General features: G+C 32.3%; 2 protein-coding genes across 3 annotated transcripts in view; both read right to left on the reverse strand.

Moving 5' to 3' along the window:
* Positions 1–63: 63 nt before the first annotated feature.
* On the reverse strand, positions 64–12,045 carry LOC134699483 (uncharacterized transmembrane protein DDB_G0289901-like). Its single transcript, XM_063561072.1, has 7 exons — positions 11,909–12,045; positions 8,997–9,076; positions 7,585–7,669; positions 4,706–5,893; positions 1,961–1,999; positions 928–1,003; positions 64–172 (listed from the first exon to the last, which is right to left on the reverse strand). The coding sequence occupies exons 1-6, from the start codon at positions 12,000–12,002 to the stop codon at positions 942–944; spliced, it is 1,548 nt and encodes a 515-aa protein (XP_063417142.1). The 5' UTR covers positions 12,003–12,045; the 3' UTR covers positions 64–172; positions 928–941.
* A 7,273-nt stretch (positions 12,046–19,318) lies between these two features.
* LOC134699485 (uncharacterized) overlaps positions 19,319–20,547 on the reverse strand; it is a 34,446-nt gene continuing 33,217 nt past the window's right edge. For both annotated transcript variants that reach the window (XM_063561074.1, XM_063561073.1), the window contains exon 15: positions 19,319–20,482. In XM_063561074.1, coding sequence (XP_063417144.1) covers positions 20,387–20,482 — 96 coding nt within the window. In that variant the 3' untranslated portion in view covers positions 19,319–20,386. The remainder of the gene's footprint in view (positions 20,483–20,547) is intronic.

Consider the following 20,547-nt stretch of genomic DNA (forward strand, 5'->3'; position numbering starts at 1 on the left):
TTTTAGTAAAATCTTATTAACTAATTTCATATTAACAACCGTATGTTTTAAATTACGTTGTAGGCTGGAGACCATGAAATCACAGGTTCTTTAAAGAATCCCTTTTATATATTAAATAACAATTAAAAAATAACTGCACGCCCGTAATGTTGTACATAATTCATCTGAAGCTCTGAAACAAATAGAAAAGAAGAATTTTAACAAAAGTTTAAAAACGAAGCAAACTGAGGGGATTTAGATTTTTCTGAATTGGTAACATTTATAACCAGTTAACACAAATTAAATGATAGTAGATTTCAGTTATTAAATTATTGCACTAAAATATTGATAAGCTTAACAAGTTAAAATAATAATATTTGAAAAATGATTATCGTCATTTTCTGCATTACAGCTTGCAAGTTACACGTTCTATATGCGTGTAAAAATTTCCAAGCATATTTTGTATTATGAAACGTGATAACATTTACAAGGCTTTTCGTGGGTTTTTTTTTCACTTTAGGATGTACTTAGGAGAAATTTTAAAAAAAATAAGAATCTAAAATTGATACTATAAGTCAGAAGTGCATTAGTTAAGTAACAAAACATGTTAAAAATATTAATAGGACTAAGGTTATGGAGGCCCTTTTCTAGATATTTGATTTTTTTTAAATGGCGGGAAAAGGCTGACTCGGACTTTTACCTTATATTTGCATTGGTATTATGTTGGTCTCAAATTGAGAGATAAGAAATCAGCAATCTGCTTAAATTTTGGTAAATTACCTTTTATGAGCTATTGAAGTCTTATATGAAAAAGAAAAAAGGGTAAAATATTTTACCCTGTATTGATTGAAAAAAAACCAAAGAGTCCGAACATCTGAAACAAATTCCTAAACCTCCCCATAGTATATCCTTAAAAACAATTTATTAGAGATTAATATAGGTATTTACCACTGTGCACGTAGTTACAGATTTAATCGTCGCCTTCTCCCTTGCTGCATTTTCTGCAGGAACTGTTGTACACCAACTTGAATTGAAAATAAAAAAATAACAGGTGACATGTTATCGACAACGTCGATAATAAAAAGGCTGAACGAATATATTTCGACATATTCATAGAATACTGTTACCATTAAGTTTAGTATCAAACGTTGGTAGCCATCCACTAACAAGCTTGGAACTCATATACCCCACAAACTGAATTATTGATTTATGGATTCAACGTTAGTTACTGAATTTCCAGTGCATATTAATTAGGTAGAGAACAGACTACAATGATGAAGACAATAGAACGTGTTGTTTTCATATTTTTACATCACTGGGTTGATACCTCTGCTGGTGGACTATCAGTCCCCGAGGCATCATCAGCTCAGTAGTCAATACTTATGTACTGACATGATTCAAAACAAACTTTGTCCGTTTATAAATTTTGAAATTATATAGAAACTAATGTTTAAAGGTCCTTTTATTTGCTATATAGCTCTTCAACTGGAATGGTTCTTATATTTATCATAGGCCTTCGAATATTCGGCTTTTTGCGTTCCTGATGAAGGTAAATCCAAAAAAGCGCTTCGGACGCATGCAATTTATCACGTGTTGTTTTCATTTTTATGAAGATTCTTCAAGGTTCAATGTATATTATTTGGAAAAAAACATGTTGATACTATAAAAAAATAATGGTTAGGAGATTCGTCTTTCGGGAAAATATAAATTGTAAATGTATATATCAAAGGTGAATTTGCAAGACATCTGACAGTTTAAGGTTTTCAAGATAAACATAACGATGTATTACACTAACAATTATACAAAATAAAATGATTGACTCATGTTTGTTTAACATACAATGTCAATTATTTCATGCATAAAGAGGAAGAAAAGGGTGAAGAATACTGCTATAAAATTCATATCAATATAGATCCGGCCAAGAAACGTGGTACAAAGGAATATATTTTTCACAAAAAAAAATTTGAACTTGAGTACAAACCTTGCTGATTTAGTGTTTGTGGACTGAAACCATTTGGATCTGGAAAGAAGAACACACAGACTTATAGTTGACAGTGTTTACATGTACTTGTGACACAGATTGCAGATACAAATTACAAAAGACTGCATAAATTGATTTCAAAAGCAAGTGTAGCACATCCAAAAGAATAAAGCCAATATGATGCTAAAAGGACAACAAAAAGTAGATATTTATTATTTTATTTATTATTATTACTTTTACTGTTAAGTCTATTTTTTGTTATATCTACTTTACGTGACTCTGCATGTATGTATGTCGTCATACTTTGAACGACAACATTATTTTTTATCATCTACCTGTGCGAATTTCAAACGCGCAATTTTACACGAGTACTGAAAACCTTATTTCTTTACGGGTAGACTTTACATAGATAAATTAAGTCGTATAAGAAAAGCAAAATGAGTATGTTAAATTTGATGTATGCCTTTTTGTGCTTCTTCGTTACATTTATTGTTTTTATAGTGATATTAAGATGGTAACACAATATTGACTGCTGTACCCCTATTTTTGACATTGTTACTCTTTGAGTTTGTTTTGTTCATGCATCGTTGACAGTGTAATGGAATTTGATGTGACTGTCATACAAGTGAGAGGTTTAGCTAGCTGTAAAACCAGGTTCAATCCACCATTTTCTACATTAGAAAATGCCTGTACCAAGTCAGGAATATGACAGTTGTTATCCATTCGTTTGATGTGCTTGGACTTTTGATTTTGCCTTTTGATTTTGGACTTTCCTTTTTGAATTTTCCTCGGAGTTCAGTATTTTTGTGTTTTTATCTTTTAACTCCTGTATATTCGGTCGATAACCTTATCATTCAAAAAGGTATATCTTACTGAACTGAAATTTCTCATCTATATATAAGTATTATGTATATATTTCCAACACCAAACCACTAGCTATCAAAGTAAAAAATAAGGTGCTACAATGCTTGTATTGCTGCCCTGAAATAAACATAAGACAAATACGCTTTACTTTCTGGATATTTTTTTTTCAAAAAAGGTAATTACAGAATACTTTGGATACACAGTCAGAGAAAGGGTTATTTCTCTGAATCTGTGATTTAACCAATCTTATTAAAATAACTTCTCATCACTTGTTCCTCGATTTTTTATATGTTGCCGTGTGATAAAAAAACATAGATATATATATAATGACGTTACGCACAGTATTGGTGCTACGTTTGTAACGTCAGAAATGTCGACGGAACGTTGAGAGAACGTTATTGAAGCCTGTGTTAACGTTTACATCTAAATCTTAGCATCCCGCTTTTTGTTCTCTTCTTCATTTTTCCTTTCTTTCTTTATATAATCTAATTCTTTCAGTGGTGGTTAAATTTGTTTTGGCCTACAAGAACGTAGTTTATGCAAAAAAAATTAAGATGACAAAATAAACGTTACGTTGAAAATCACGGAAAAACGTTACAAGATTGCACGGTAACAAATCAGACTAGACATTTCGATTTTCTTATTATTTTTTTGTCTTTCATTATTTATTCAAAATTCTTTTTATATAAGAAAGACTTCTAAAAACACATTACGAAAACAATACATAAATTAAAGAATAAGATACACAATTGATTTAAATTTAAGTTCGAATGTACAACATCTTTACGGAAACGTACATAATTTGTGCAATTAGCACACGGTAACAAAATGGACTAGACAAGCAAAAAGTTAAAATTCGATTAGAAAATTCCACTTCCAAACCATATTTTTGTACTATTTGTAAATGGTATTAAAAGCACATTAAGAATAAATGTTTTTTTTTCGTTTACATATAATGGCATTCTATAAAATTTCTTACCGTAGCATCCATTGTAATTTTTATCCCCTATTTCATATGTCTTTTTACATGAATCTTTTGATCATTTCAATGCATCTTCTTACTCGCATATTTGAAAAAAATGCCCAAAACATCGGATGCGACGTCGTAGCGAATTGTGCAAAAATTTCGCATAGCATTTCCCACTAATTTGCGTGCAAAAATAAGATATTCTGATTCAAATTACTAAAAAAACTCAATTTCCATGTTACAAGTTACGCTCATATTTTTTGACGTTTTTTCCCCTTTAGGGTTATTTGATTTAATTTTATGTTATAATTTTATTATTTCAAAGATATTACTATAAAACTATAGTCTTTTAGACATTACATATCATACCAGTTTTCATTTATTCTAAAAGACATGCTCAAATTAGGAAGAAAAAACGCGGAACTAGTAGGGTTCACCAATACTGTGCGTACCGTCAGGAGCAAGTGATGAGAACTTATTTCAATAAGATTGTGATTTAACATTTTATTTTGGCGTATTTCTTTTATGCTTGATTTCAGTGCCGCAAAACAAGCATTGTAGCACCTTGTTTTCACATCTCCAGCGCTTGACTTTAAAATACCGCAACTCTTTATTTGTGTGAAACCAACCGTACATTTCTTATATAAAACAATTGTATATATTACATTCATATTTCACCATAATGTGCTGTAATTTGAGAGACTATTTTGCTTTAATTAGTATGGTGTAGCCAAAAAATATTTGAACTATGTTTCATCAGAATAAATTAAATAAAAATTGTGACAAACTTGAACTCTATAATATTCTCTAATTGAATTGATATGCCTCTTTTAATTTACCATCCCGTATCCCATTATTGCAATATTAAAGAGTATTTATTGAGGTATCACATCTATCTTCCTATAGCTACTTACTGCTTCCACTGCCACCACCGCTTCCACCAAACATATTACTGAATCCTCCATTTGCCATCATTGCATTGAGACCAAAATTAGACCCACTCATGAAATTTCCAAACATTCCGTTCATTGTCTGTGTAAGTTTATTAGTTGAAGAGCTTCCTCCACCCGAACTTGCTGATCCTGAACCGGAACCAGAAGTAGACCCAGTTTGAGACCCTTGACCTACAAGATTATGGTTTACACCACCAGTTTGGCCACCTGAACCACTTGTCAAACTTCCGCTAACACTACCAAGAGATCCATTATTAGCCTGCCCTTGTACCCCACCAGAAACCTGACCATTTGCCACGTTTATATTGCCACCGACGCTTCCTAAATTACCTAGATTTGCATGACCTTGTGCCCCGCCACTTACTTGTCCATTTGCTATGTTGACATTGCCGCTCAAACTTGCATTTCCAAGATTTGCAGTTCCCTGAACACCGCCTGACACCTGTCCATTTTTGCCTACATTTATATTGCCGCCAACACTTCCAAGAGAACCCAGTTGAGCTTGTCCATTCCCACCACCGCTTACTTTCCCGTTTTGATCAACATCCACATGCCCACTTACGCTTCCAAATTTGCCTAAACTGGCCTGTCCATTCACACCGGTAGATACTTTGCCATTTTGGTCAACATCGACATGAGCTTCCACGCTGCCAAGTGGACCTAAATTTGCATTTGCATCAACTCCAGTGCTGACCTTACCATTTTTATCCACATCAACATGAACTCCAGCGTGAGCTAGAGGACCAAGTTCTAGCCCAACTTCACCACCGCCACTGACTTTTCCGTTTTTATCTACGTTAACGTGACCTCCAACTTCGCCAACACCTAAGAAATTGACAGAAGCTTCTCCACCGCCACTAACTTTACCACTATTGTCGACATTCACGGCACCACCTAGACTACCAACAGCAGGAACGTCAACTTTTCCACCAGCACTGACACCTCCCTTACCAGCCGAGACATTAAATCCACCAAGGGGAGTGTCCAATTTGGCCTTGACACCGTCTTTACCTATCCCTACACCACCGGCTAATGTGTCGACATTAAGGCCATCCTTTCCTACACCAACACCACCGACTGCAGTGTCGACTTTGATTCCACCCTTTCCAATATCAATGTCTATCAAATGTGGTATTATAAATCTTTTATCTAAAATGTCATCAATCGAAAAATTGTTCGTTTGTATTTTCAATAATTATAAATTATAATAAGCATTTAATAGTTTTTAAGGATGCTTGTTTGCCCAAAATAGAAGTTTTGCTTTTAATTTAGTTATATACTAGTTTCTCTAATTCTAAAGAAATTTATTGCTTTCCGAACCCATTGTATAAAAAAATTTAATCAACGTGTGGTTGCCGGTGATCTCAGAATATCATTGGATGATTTTAAGGGTCATGACCTTTTTAGCTAACTGGATGAATCAAAATACAGGTGTTAATGAAATTGACAACTTCGTGCAATATGAAAGGCACTCGAGGGGGATTTTCGGTTAACAAAAAAAGAAAATGTCTTTTTAATCATTAGAGAAACAGATTCTTACATAGTTACTCGTGAATTATCGGATTTATCCAATCTCGATAGTTAAATTATAAATTTTAAAGTCCTCGCCGAGGCGGCTCGGACTTTAAAATTGATAATTTAACTATCTCGATTGGATAAATCCGATAATCCACTGGTAACAATGTAAGAATCTATATATCCATCATAATAATGGTTATATATTCAATGTTTGCATTTATGAGTGTGAATACAGAATAGAGAATAATAGGATAATACTACAGAAAATGGATAAAAACTAGAGAATAGAAAAAAAGACCAAAAATATAAAAAATGATTGAATGCTAAAATATAAATAATACAGAATAATGTGCAAATAATGAAAAGACTGACAAAACAAAAAATTTAAAATACAGAAATGAAAACATCATGACCGTCTTTTATTCAAAATTTTATTTCTTCGATCGTATCTGTTACTCACAACTTTTTTTCCGAATCGATGGAATATAGATCTTGATATCTCATCTTGACTGAATGTCGACTTTTAGAGGTTTCTTGTTTATTTGAGTCGTTATGTTGTTGTATCATTGGTGAATATATAATATTCATAATTTTCGACTGCTTTGTATGCTATCCAAAATGCATGGTGAAAAACATCAGTGTCATAGTTTTTTTATGTAGTATGTAGATAATACTTAGGGAGCTACCATTTGATTTTTATGGGGGAGCTAGGATGAAATTTGAAAAAAATAGGCAGGACAGGAGTATTTAGTAAAAAAAAAAAAGGCAGGATGAGACACTTGCAAAAAAAAAAGTCAGGACGACAATTTAGGTAAAAAAAAGTGAGGATAAATTAAAAAAAAGGCAGGACCGAACAGAGTGAAAAACAAAAAGGCAGGACAGAGATAACAGCTAAAAAAAGGCAGGACAAACTTTTTCACCCCCCCCCCCCCCCCCCCCCCATAAAAATCAAATGGTAGCTCCCTTACATTTCTAAAAGCTATAAAAAATGCCGTTAATGGTCAAAAAGATGTAGTTTGATTTATCTAACGATTATAATTTTCTTTTTTATTACTAAGTTCAAATGTTACACTCAAGAAGAGAATTGAGTTCAGTTTTTCATGAATCGTTTTGTCACTAACGAAATTGTTAAGGTTATGCTTCAAAAACAATTTCAACGGTTTGATATTATCTCGAAATGAGAAATGATGAGTTCGCACAAAGTTATATAACTTTGTTTTGCAGTTTTGAATGTGAAATAGCCAATACTTGTTCATATTAGTATCGAACTAATCTGCGGCTGTACAATTTCATGACAAAAAGACAAACCAGAAAGGGCATACCTTTTGATGGACGAATCGTGCGTATAGCACCAACACAGTTACCACCTGCCTTGACCTTTGAACTTGACAAAGGAATTGCTATGATCTATTAAAGTAAGAAAGTTATTTGGAAATATTTGGAATGAAATTGATTTTAATAAAGAAAATGTCTTTTTGCAGGCCAGCACAATCTGTTTATGATATTGTCTCAACATCGCCGAACCACACAATAATATATATGACGAATGATGATATGCTTGTTCTAATGTTTTCTCGTTGATAGTTATATTAATTTATTGACAATTTTCCTAGACTGGGACGATTTAGAGCTTCATATTAGACATACAATGTACATGTAATGTAAAGTATTTTTTCTATTGTTGGAAACTGTTTGAAACCAAGATGTTTTGGGTTTTTTTCTGTCTTTAAATTGATGTCTTATTTATGTATACTTGGTTACCTTACCTGTATTTGGCAAAACTTTTTGTAATTTTTGGTCCTCAATGCTCTTCAACTTCGTACTTTATTTGGCCTTTTTAATATTTTTTGATTCGAGCGTCATTGATGAGTCTTTTGTAGACGAAACGCGCGTCTGGCGCAAATATAAAATTTCAATCTTGGTATCTAAATGATGAGCTTATTTGCATCTCTTTTGACTTGTTTAGTGCACAGGATTTATCAATCCATGTCTAATGATATATAGTGTTGTCATGATACGTAAGCGAAATATTGACATGATGGTCTTGTTATCCAATTTAAGGAGTTACACAACGGGTGTCGGTAGAGGAGCAGGCACTGCTGGCCCTTCTGGAATAGCATTCCCTAGTTTTTTGTTGGGGTTAGTGCTGCTGAAGCTAGCATTCTGGGAATAGAGTTTGGTGATTTATGCCTGTCTTTCTTCTTTTTACTTTAGATAGTGGTTTTTTGTGTCGTTGTTCGGCGTATGGTATTTTCATATTTTTTTTCTATGACAATAAAACATTATGACATAACGAATATCTGCTAAATTCGACACGCAAAAACCTTCGGCACATGTATACACTCTAACTCCAGTACATGTTTGAAATTGAAACACAATTTTGTTATAGACAAAGGATAGAAAAGACCATAACCCATAGAGACAACACAGACATTAACAATAGAATAGAACAAATACAGCACATCTAGCAAAGCGCAAGTTGCCAACATGGAAGAATATGTTGCCTTTGTCAGCTTTATATAAAAACAAACTGGACAAATATCGTTTGTGGACAATGAATTGAATAATTAAGAAAACTAGAATTTCAAATAACGGTATGAAGTATGTTAGACAGTAATCTATTATATTCGTTCACTCATAACATTGTGTGCTTTTTCATATGTGTGATCTTCATTTCAAATAAAATTAAAGACGGCATGGCAAATCAAGTATTACGAAAATGAGAAATTCTTACCGATTCATCCTTTAAAACAGCAATTAAAACATTGTTCCTTAGTACAAAACCTCCATACATGTAACAGGTGGCTCCATAGTCTAAAAAAAACAGAGTAAAATAATTAATTGATGCAATAATTAAAAAATATAATACAATAAAATTGAGAATGGATTAAACAGGGAATGCGTCAAAGAAACAACAGCCCAACCAAAGTGAGTCCAGAAAACAGCCCAAGGTCACCAATGAATCTTCAACAAAGAGAGAAAGTCTTGCATTTAAGAAAAGCATTTAATAACATTTTTTTGCACTCCCCTTTAATATTTTCTGCAAGGGAAAGTGTTAAATCTATTAACGCAATATTTGTAAAATTCGGCAAATTTAAAACAAATTAGGACAAGAAATAGATCCGTTTAACAAGTTCCGATTTCTTATGAATATACGGTATAAACTTACTCAGTAAAGGCAGAGTAAATTTCTATATTTTCCGTATGTCTAACCTCATTCAAAAAAAGATAAGTGGCAGATCAATGAATTTTGAAAAGGAAAGGAGCCGGCAGTCAAGCATAAAGAATGCAACTGAACACAAATTGTTATTCATAAGAGGGCAAGGAGTCCCTATAGGACAATGTGCAAATTAAAACTGAACAAGTTGAGGATATCCTTCGATTAAACATATGCAATAAGCAAAGTCGTTTCAGAACACCAATATACAGTTCTGAACACTTATTATTCAGGCTTTCTTTATATTGAAGCTATATTATCTACCAATTTCACCATTTTAATCCTGTGAGTAACAAATACAAAGTAACCTGACTATTTTTTTCTTTACAATATACTCTTAAAACTGTGAGACAATCACGTAGGACACTATATGAACATTGAAGACCTGTTGGTGACCTTCTGCATGCTGTTGTTATATTATTTGGTCGGGTTGTTGTCTCTTTGACACATTCCTCATTTCCATTCTAAATTTTATTTGTATTTACAACGTAAAAGCATGGATTGACTCAATTAAATTGTCCAGTGTATAGCATCCTTTCCATTATGAATAAAATGTCATTACGTGTATAAAAATATTAACAATGATTCAGAAATGTTTTGTGTTTGACATTTACACAAGGGTTCTAATCGTATCGTTCCTCATTCTTTCAAAAGAACTAAGAAAAAAAACCTTTTAAAGATAAAAAAATGAGGTATAAATTGTGAAAAAGGGGAAGAGTTTGCCGTACAGTCATGGTGGACAGTTGAACTGAAAAGAAACTGGCAACGCTATGCTAAAAAAAAAAACAACCAAATTACAGACAAACACAGTCTACAAAATACAATTGGAAAACTATAAAGGCAGAGCAACCCCCCCCCCCCCCTTCCCATTTATTAAAACGGGGCTTAGTTTAATCATATTTATTTATAATGGATTGGGAAACAAGTTTTGCAACTTATATTAATCCTTTTCCACTTTGCGGGTGCGAGTGCTGCCTCGTAGCGGCATTAGCCTTCTCTTTTTCGAAATCTACAAGGGTGTCTTTAACGTGCAAGAGATATTGCTTTCTAAAACGGGGTTGATCTCAGGTGATCCGGAAAGGTATGCAGATAATGCCCCACATGTGACAGGATGTGCTGTTGATCGAATAGCAGATACTTGCGCAAGCTGTCAATCAGATCGCGAACAATTTTGACAGAAAAAAAAATGCTATTTAGAATGGAACTTGACGTTACTCTCAGTTCATGATTTGCCTCCTCAGAGAACTGCATGTTCGATAAAGTGTTTAAACCGTTTAGTCTCGAGGTAAAACTATTGTATCTAGGTCATTTTTACGATCGTGTTGTTTTGTCAATGCTTTTGATCTAGATAACAGTCGAAGTTAAAGTTTGGGATAAACCAGGTGAAAGATAGGAATTAGGTTTCAAGGTTGCAAAATTAAGTCAATGAAAAGAATTTAGTTTTTAAACAAACTGTGATCGTGTTGATTCATTATTCGGTAGTTAGATGTTTTGATATAGATTATTATTACTAGTTTACGAGTTAAGACAAAGAATATTTTTTTCTTTTTGTCGAGCCTTCGACTTTAGTCGAAAAAGCGAGACTAAGCGATCCTACATTCCGTCGTCGTCGTCGGCGGCGGCGTCCACAAATATTCACTCTGTGGTTAAAGTTTTTGAAATTTTAATAACTTTCTTAAACTATCCTAGGTTTGTACCAAACTAGGACAGAAGCTTAATAATGATCATAAAATAGTATCCAGAAGTATATTTTGTAAAAAAATAAATCCATTTTTTCCGTATTTTACTTTTAAATGGACTTACATTTTCTTCCAGTTAACCATACATACATGTACAGTCTGCAGTTGTTTTTAAAACATTTACTAGATTCATAAACTATCATGGATTTTAACCAAACTTTGACAGAAGCTTCTTACAATCAGAAGATTGTATGAAAAGGAATATTTTTATTGAGTTTTTTCCTCATTTTTGTTGAGCCTGCGATTTACAGCAAAAGTAGGCGAGACACTGGGTTCCGCGGAACCCTTACACATTTTTTCCCCTTAAAATTGATAAAAAAAAAACCTACTTGTTTCGACTGCTGTAAAAACAATTTCTAGAATATGATGAATAGATGCATGGTTGGTGTTCTTTGGTACCAATATACCAAACGTTAACTTAACTTCACCCCCCCCCCCCCCCCCTTTTAACAGCTACATGTATTAGGCAACCAACTGTTCCAAAAGCATACGCTTAATTACCATACAATATACAAGAATGTTCACAAAAATGACCAAAAAAGTCATCGAGCCGTCCTTACGAGACCTGCATTGGTATTTCAGGACGTTAACAAGATCGTAGTAGTAGTTCTTACTTTAGTATGATTCAAGTTGTGACTATTTTCGAGTTAAGCTCTTTATAAGGATAAAATGTAAAAAAAAAACACCTACCGTTATCATTTATACAAACACAGACCTTTTCTAAAAAGGCCCTAGTCGTTGAAATGACGACTACAAACACAAATAGAGCGATACTGAACCTCATGTTAGTTTTGTCTCCGCTTGTCAAAAGAACGAACAAGATCTTATCGAAACTTTGCGTATATATATATAGAGGTCGTTTTGTTGACACAGAATTCGGAAATGGTTTTCTACAATCTCATTGGACAGTTCTAGCAAACTTCCTTGTAACGTGTATCATTGAATCTCACATCTGTTAAAGTAAGTCTAAAATCAGAATTATGCTTTTGATAAGAATATTTACAAGTATATCGATGCTTGAAGGAAGTAAACTGATACTTGATATGTGTTAAAAAGTGCACGGATGCATTTTATAAGTTAACTGGTATTTGTTAAAAGTATAACGATGTTTTTATATATGTATACGAATGCTAGCCACAATATAGGATACTTGCAAACAGTTTGCAGATGGTTGACATTAAAATCTTGATATGTGTTAGTAGTATTCTGATGTTGAAAGTATATCGCTGTAAAAGGTTACTCTAACATCGGACTCGGACTTTTTCGGACTTTTTCTAAGCTAAGTTTTACTGTACGTATTATTGTGTGTTTATCTATTTCACTTTGACTATGCGAGGGTTATTTTTGCGCTTGTTCCAAGTCAGGAACTTCTATCATTTGTTAGGTAGTGTGTTTCGGAGTTTAGTGTGGCGTCAAGTTCGCGTAACTAATATTCATAATTGTTTACGAACAAGACGAAGCCCGCCTGCGGGGTGAGGGAATTTCTCGCTGCTGCTGCGAAACCAATTGGTGGCATAATGCACTTTTGTCGGGTTGTTGTCTCATTGACTCATTGCTCGTTTCCAGTCTATATTCTACTGATGCTGGTTAAAAGTATATCAATATTTTTATAAGTAAATTGATACTTGTTGAAAGTATGTAAATGTTTTATATATTTAGTGGATTAGTACTTGTTAATAGTATACCATTCGTTTTTATTAGTATCTATTATGAGTATACTGATAATTGTTAAAAATAAATCAATTATTCAAATACATGTACTGGAATTTAACTAGTTAAAATATATTCATGTTTTTTTTTGCAAATGAAAGAATCAAATCGGCGTAAATGTCATACGCCCCCAAAATGAATATATTTATTGAAAAAAAAACATGAATATATTTTAACTAGTTTAAATGGGCGTATGACAATTGCGCCGATTTCAAAAAGTTTCGATCTTTCATTTGCGCCGATTGTGTAAGGTAAATTACAGGTGAATGTTATTTTCTATTGATCAATATAAACCTCTTCCGTTTTGGATCACTGAAAAAAAAAACGTTGGCACCAAATGGGATTGAAAAGGTGAAGTTCAAATCGCGCAGTTATTACCATCCCAGCTACAATTTTTTTTTATTTGGGATATTGGGATACATAAAGAAGCATCCTCTTTTGTAAATACTAAATTTGCGTGAACTTGGAAATTTTTGATTTTTTTGAATTATACAAGTGTGATTCGGTTTTAAATTTGTATTACATTCAAGAATTTTGTTTTTGTAATATCAGAATAAATTGATATATAACATATAAAAAAAAGAAGATGTGGTATGATTGCCAATAAGACAACTATCCACAAGAGACCAAAATGACACAGACATTAACAACTATAGGTCACCGTACGGCCTTCAACAATGAGCAAAGCCCATGCCGCATAGTCAGCTATAAAACCCATAGTCAGCTATAGTCAGCTATAAACATTCATTTTACATCATACTGATACACATGTATATATCAATGGTAATATAAGATAAGAAGATGTGGTATGATTGTTAATGAGACAACTCTCCACTAGAGATCAAATAACGAAGAAGATTACCAACTACCGGTCATTGTACGGCCTTCAATAATGAGCAAAACCCATACCGCATTCAGTCTCTTCTATAACAAACCAAAGTTTTAGATATAGAAGTTTATCATACTGAATAACAAAGACATGGACAAAACAACTTAGTCGTAAAGAAGACAAAAAGTGGATTTCACAGTGAGAGTGCTCCAAAAATGTGACATTTCACGGAATTGTTTACAAGGCTTATGTGGTATATCGGTCAAAAGTAATTAATCTGTACTTAAGACGGTGACAAGCACAAACAACGGTGACAAGCACAAACACACGGACATGGCAAAGGTTTATCTTATCAGAATAAAGGAGATTGACCTTATCTATGGAAAATATGGCTGTCTAAGGAATAATATTTAAATTTCTTGTGACATTACTTTTTTATTAATGGCATAGTACATGGTTATAGATAAAGGTAATAGTATCTAAGCTTTCTAATTCTATTACATTTTTGTAATACCGCAGAAATTAACCATAAATACTTAATTATGCATAGCAATATGCTTTAATTAAGAGAATGTTTTCGTTACTGGCACATTTTGGAGTTGTTGACATCAAGATGACAAACATATTTGTTCAATACATGACTAGTAATATCACTTCAACAAAGAACAATACAGCATATATACATGTATCATGTATGATAATGGTTGGAACCACTCTTTATTGACCAGGATTGTCAGTTGTTCTGTTGAGGTCGGTGGTTTTTTTCGGGCACTCCGGTGTCCTCTGCCGACGAAAACTGTCTGCCACAATATAGACAAGGTATCAGAAAGTGGTGTGTTACATATTTGTTTTTCGTTCATTTTTTTACATAAATAAGGCCGTTAGTTTTCTCGCTTGAATTGTTTTACGTTGTCTTATTGGGGCCTTTTATAGCTGACTATATGCGGTATGGGCTTTGCCCATTGTTGAAGGCCGTACGGTGACCTATAATTGTTAATGTTTGTGTCATTTTGGTCTTTTGTGGATAGTTGTCTCATTGGCAATCATACCACATCTTCTTTTTTTATATTAAACACCAACAAACTAATGAACCATCAAAAAATGGTTTCATAGCTACAGTTCTGAGCTTCTTGGAGTGTTTTAATTTGTTACATATTTCTTTGTAAGGATCTTATTAGTTTCTACTTTTAATACTTGTTTATTGCCTATTCTTAAGTGCTCCCTCTTCAGTAGATTGGATTGAACTCAAATGTGAAAATGTTTCAATGTTATGCACAATACTATATGCATCTGCATACACATTGCTTGTGTGGTTGCTGCATTGCCTCTCAAGCCAGAGACACTCAAATATAATAAAAACATTGCTGCTATTGTACTGCAGGTGATTTAAACTTTTTGGAATTTTTGATCTACAATGCTCTTCAACTTTGTACTAATTTGGCTTTTCAACTGTTTTGATATGAGTGTCACTGATGAGTCTTATGTAGACGAAACACGCGCCTGGTGTATTAAATTCCTGGCACAGTTTGATACAAAAATACCTTAATTCTGCATGTAAGTGCCTGTCTCAAGTCAGGAGCCTGTAATTCAGTGGTTGTCGTTTGTTGATGTATTACATATTTGTTTTTCGTTTCTTTTATTGTACATAAATTGGGCTGTTAGTTTTCTTGTTTGAATTGATTCACACATCATTTCATGGCCTTTTTTATAACTGACTCTGAGGGCTTTGCTCATTGTTGAATAGATATAGGAAGATGTGGTGTGAGTGCCAATGAGACAACTCTCCATCCAAATAACAATTTAAAAATTAAACCATTATAGGTTAAAGTACGGCCTTCAACACGGAGCCTTGGCTCACACCGAACAACAAGCTATAAAGGGCCCCAAAATTACTAGTGTAAAACCATTCAAACGGGAAAACCAACGGTCTAATCTATATAAACAAAACGAGAAACGAGAAACACGTATATATTACATAAACAAACGACAACTACTGTACATCAGATTCCTGACTTAGGACAGGTGCAAACATTTGCAGCGGGATTAAACGTTTTAATGGGCCCAAACCTTCTCCCTTTTTCTGAAACAATAGCATAACATCACAACATATAAAAACATACGATAAAATATCAATTAGCAGACTTAACTCAATCAAAAAACGTATGATTACACAATGAAGTCCATATGGTTGTTAATTTCTGTGTCATTTTGTCTCTTGTGGTAAGATGTCTCATTGGCAATCATACCACATCTTCTTTTTTATAATCAGTCAATTACTGAAATACAGTCTAGTTATTTATAAGTCTTTAAAGCCTAAAAGAAAGATTCAAAGAATTATTCTCAAAGGAGTAGGTTTGGATAACACCCTAAATTGGCCTTATTTTTTACCTTAAATTTCAAATAAGGATTTATGGACCAATTTCACAATGAATCATAGATTATACATTGACTAGATCAGAAATGAGCCTTTTTGTTGTAAAATTATGTTCCTGCATTCTGCTGATGACGTCACAAACAGTAGTCATTTTTATATTCCACAAAAAATCAATAAAAAATTGGTAAATTTTGCATTGATTATTGGACAGGAAACATAGAGTGCATACATGTATGTCAACAAAAAAAATCTTTAAACACAAGGTTTGTTATGACATTTTGCATGTTTGACTTGACTATTTAGTTTGTCAACACCTGCAATCTATGTTTCCTGGTCCTAAATTTGGTTGAAATCATGCCAATATTGTCGAAATCAACGCATGAGAATAAAACTTTGACACAAGTAGTTCTAATTCACTTTCTCACGCGTTTTCAGGACAACTTAAAACATATTTTGTCTTGTACCATTCAATTTCATAATCTTGGGCCAAATATAGCACTTACTAGACTTGCTCCTTTGTCAACAATTTAAAAGACTATAATTAGCTGTCATCTTTAAGGTGATAGTTCTTATGGATTTGTCAGCCAAATGAAGAAATAAATTATAGTTTTCTATATAAAGTTTATTAACATGTGTAACAATAATAACAAATATACATCATTTTGGCCACATTAACATCATGTTTTTTACACTTAAGATCACCTGTCATTCAATATTATTAATAAGAGGCAGAAATACCTTGTCAGCTTTTATTTAGATATTTTTATATAATACCCCTTCTTTAATTTTGATAGTAACGCAAAGAAAAAATAACCTCTCTAGCTATTTTAACACTAAAACCTGTCTTTACAAATCACCCTGTTAAATAAGAACTAATCATCTATTTTTTTTTAATCATTAACATGATAGGAATGCTAAACTTAATTTACTTATTTTATTTAGCTTGTGCAAACTATTAATTTTTGTCTAGTCCAATTGAAAGTATCAAATCTCAAAGTGCCTTGGTTATCTAATCAGTTCCCACTTTCATGACTTTTGTTGTCATTGAATATTTAGATTAAGACTGGTTAAAATGTTTAAGATCTACCACTTCAAGAATTTTAAGTCCTCCTGCTTTTTTTTTTATCAAATCTTAAAAATGACATTGTAAAATAATTATTGAATAAAAATCAGAAATAAGAAATCTAAGGTTCTTGAAGAGATATTTGTCCTTTTATGTCCCATCTTAAAAAGTTTACTAAAATAAATTCAGAAAATTTATTCATATGATGACACAAAGAAATAAAATAGAGTCCAATTATCAATTTAATAATGAAAATCATATTATTGTATAGCAATTTAATATTTCCCACAGAAAGTAACCTAAAGTTAGCGTGCAATAAATCTTCAAAATTCATGACGTCATCAACGACAAAACTTCAGTTTAAACCAATTTTTACTTTCAAATATTATATTGCTATACAATAAAAGAGTTATTGCATGAATATTGGGGAATATTGTCCCTCGTAGAACATATATTGCACTCACAAGCTCGTGCAAAATAAAATTCTACTCGGGGACAATATTCCTCAATATTCATGCAATAACCGTATATTACTATTTTTTGAGGGACTAGGTTTAAGTTAATTTCAATCAATAAAAGAACCAATTAATGGCAGTGAAGTGATTTGTCCCATCTCTTGTACAGACAGACAGATAGCTGTTAGACCCAACACATTTTTATCCATAAATTTAAGCTTACTTTGAAATATACTTAACATTGTAATTAAGCCACACAAAAAATGTAAAAAAAAAAATCAATTTGAGAACACTGGCACAAGGCAAAAACTTGCCAAAAAAAAGTCACTGGTTCAAACTTTAACATAATAAAACTCATCTCCTTGATGTAGAAACATAAAAAACAAACAATGCCACTTTTTAAAACAAATTTTTTTATACAAATATTTTCCCTCGCACATTTCAGATGGTTCATTATTGTGACATAAATAAATTGTAAAACATGTAAATATTCTACAATATGGCATGGTAAATTATCAATGTGACATTATTCATTATCATAATCTGGATTGTAAAAAGTGCTTTATTATTAGTACTGTGTCACATTTTTTTGTAATAATAAAAATCTCGCAAAAAATTCTGAAAATACAGTATAAAATAATGAATCAATTTCTCTTATGGTCAAATATTGAGCCTTGTATTCATAAACAATTGACACAGAAATATGCCTCGCCTCTGTGCAATTTAACAATTGTCAGATTTCATTGTTTTCTAATCTGTATGTCTTCTTAATTCATTCTTTCCTAATTTTAAATAGATTGATATTTACAGAAAAGTCTGAACAGAGCCCAGCGACAAAATAAATATGAAAAACAAACAAATTCTGAAAAATGATATCAAGTTAACATGATTAATAATGGTAATATGTTTAATAGAATAATTTAATGAGAGATTTTCTTTTCATGAAAGTTTTTTTCTGATGTCTTTCAATAAAAGCTGGCTCAAACATTTTCTCATTATCATTTTTAGATGATTACCTTATTTAATGATTCACAAAATGAAACGTATAACACAACAATCTTATCTCAATACAATAATTTAATATATGCAAGGACTAGATATGTTAGATAAAAGTCTTAACCTAAAAAAAGAAGAACATCAATTTGAGAAAGGAAATGGGGTATGTGTCAAAGGGACAACAACCTGACCATAGAGCAGACAACGGTTGAAGGCCGCCAATGGGTCTTCAATGAAGTGAGAAACTCCCGCACCCATAGGCGTCCTTCAGCTGGCCCCTTAAAAAATATGTATACCTGTACAGTGATAATGGACGTCATAGACTCATACTAAACTCCGAATTATACACAAGAAACTGTTATGAAAAAACTTTGTTTGCCATTAATTATAGCTTTAGAGATTTTACATTATATGTCTATTGGTCAAAGTTTTTTTTAATTATATGTTTTAAAGCAATAAGATAGTTATAATATCCTTCAAAAGTGGTATTAAAACTAAGAGAGGTTTTGACTAGCACTAGAAAGCAAAGTGTATGTGTCTATTAACATCACGAAGACAAAAAAAAAACCATGAGTACAAAATAAAATATCAGAATTCCAACTTAACAAAATGCTAAAAAGTCAGGCAATAAACAACTATTACTTCAATAGAAAACATATACCACATACTTTGTCAAAGATGTAAACACTTTTTTATACACATTTACACTTTTTTTAAATCAAACCAGATAAAGTGTGCAAAATTATTACATATACAAAAACAGTGGATATCATTTTCTCCATAGAAGCAACACAAGTCATATATTTATCCTCAGTACCAACTTATCAGATCTATATATAATACATTGCAATGGGCCATGAAATATTTGTTAACTTAATCATGAACTTGAATTGTAAAAGATTATTTGTCACCAATTACAACAGATATGTCACATAGTCATCAACTTTACAAAGAGTTAGAGGTAACACACTTCTTACAAATAATCTGATATGTAAACAAAAAGATAATATAGTTGTGAACACAAAATGGTTGGTATTTTGACAAAAATAATCAAAACAAGTAAGTAAGGGACCAATTAACCTACTTCCATACAAATTATAGTCAAAATATACTTCTCCCTTTATCTTTTTACTTGTACCATCATCCACAGATCAAATAAACTAAAACAATATTAACTTTCAAATTCATCCTCAACATCCCCAATAATTCTTAAAGAGTTGTAAAGAGAACTTCTAAACTTTATTGTTGAAAATTACAATTCCCATAATTTTCAACCAGTGGAAAAGAGAAAGAGAGAAAATCTTTAACATTTCATTGACATTATTTCTACATAATTATATATCAGTGGAGAGAGAAAGAATCTTTAAAATTTAAAATTATATCAACATTATTTATACATAATAGAAGAAAGAGAGAGAGAGGCTTTACAATCTTTTATAAATTGTTTTGACATTATTTCTGCATAATTATATATCAGTGGATGAGAGATCTTTCAAACTTTTACTCTCAGCATCATGCACGATTCTTTATCAGTTTGAAAACTGTTTAAACCTTTACCCCATAACATTCTACATAATTCTATAAACTGACAGACCATGGTTAACTTTTTGAAACATTAATATGACAACCTATCTTGGCCACCGTCTTCAGAAACAACATATTGCACGAACTTTCTCCACAGGTCTGGATTCATAGCTTGACCTTTCACCTCTGATCTTTTTCTGCAGAACATACGCTATTTTTAGTTTCCCAGCTTGGGAAAGTCATCTTCAAACAAGGCATGCCCCCGACATGTTGGGCAGGTTCTTTCTCTTTCATATACCCACTTACTGATGCACTACAAAATATACAATCAGTTTAAAAATACAATTAAAAAGTCTTTACCTACCAAAAGAACTTTAA

This window comes from Mytilus trossulus, unplaced genomic scaffold (genome assembly GCF_036588685.1).
Source record: "Mytilus trossulus isolate FHL-02 unplaced genomic scaffold, PNRI_Mtr1.1.1.hap1 h1tg000070l__unscaffolded, whole genome shotgun sequence".
Taxonomy (NCBI): Eukaryota; Metazoa; Mollusca; class Bivalvia; order Mytilida; family Mytilidae; genus Mytilus; species Mytilus trossulus.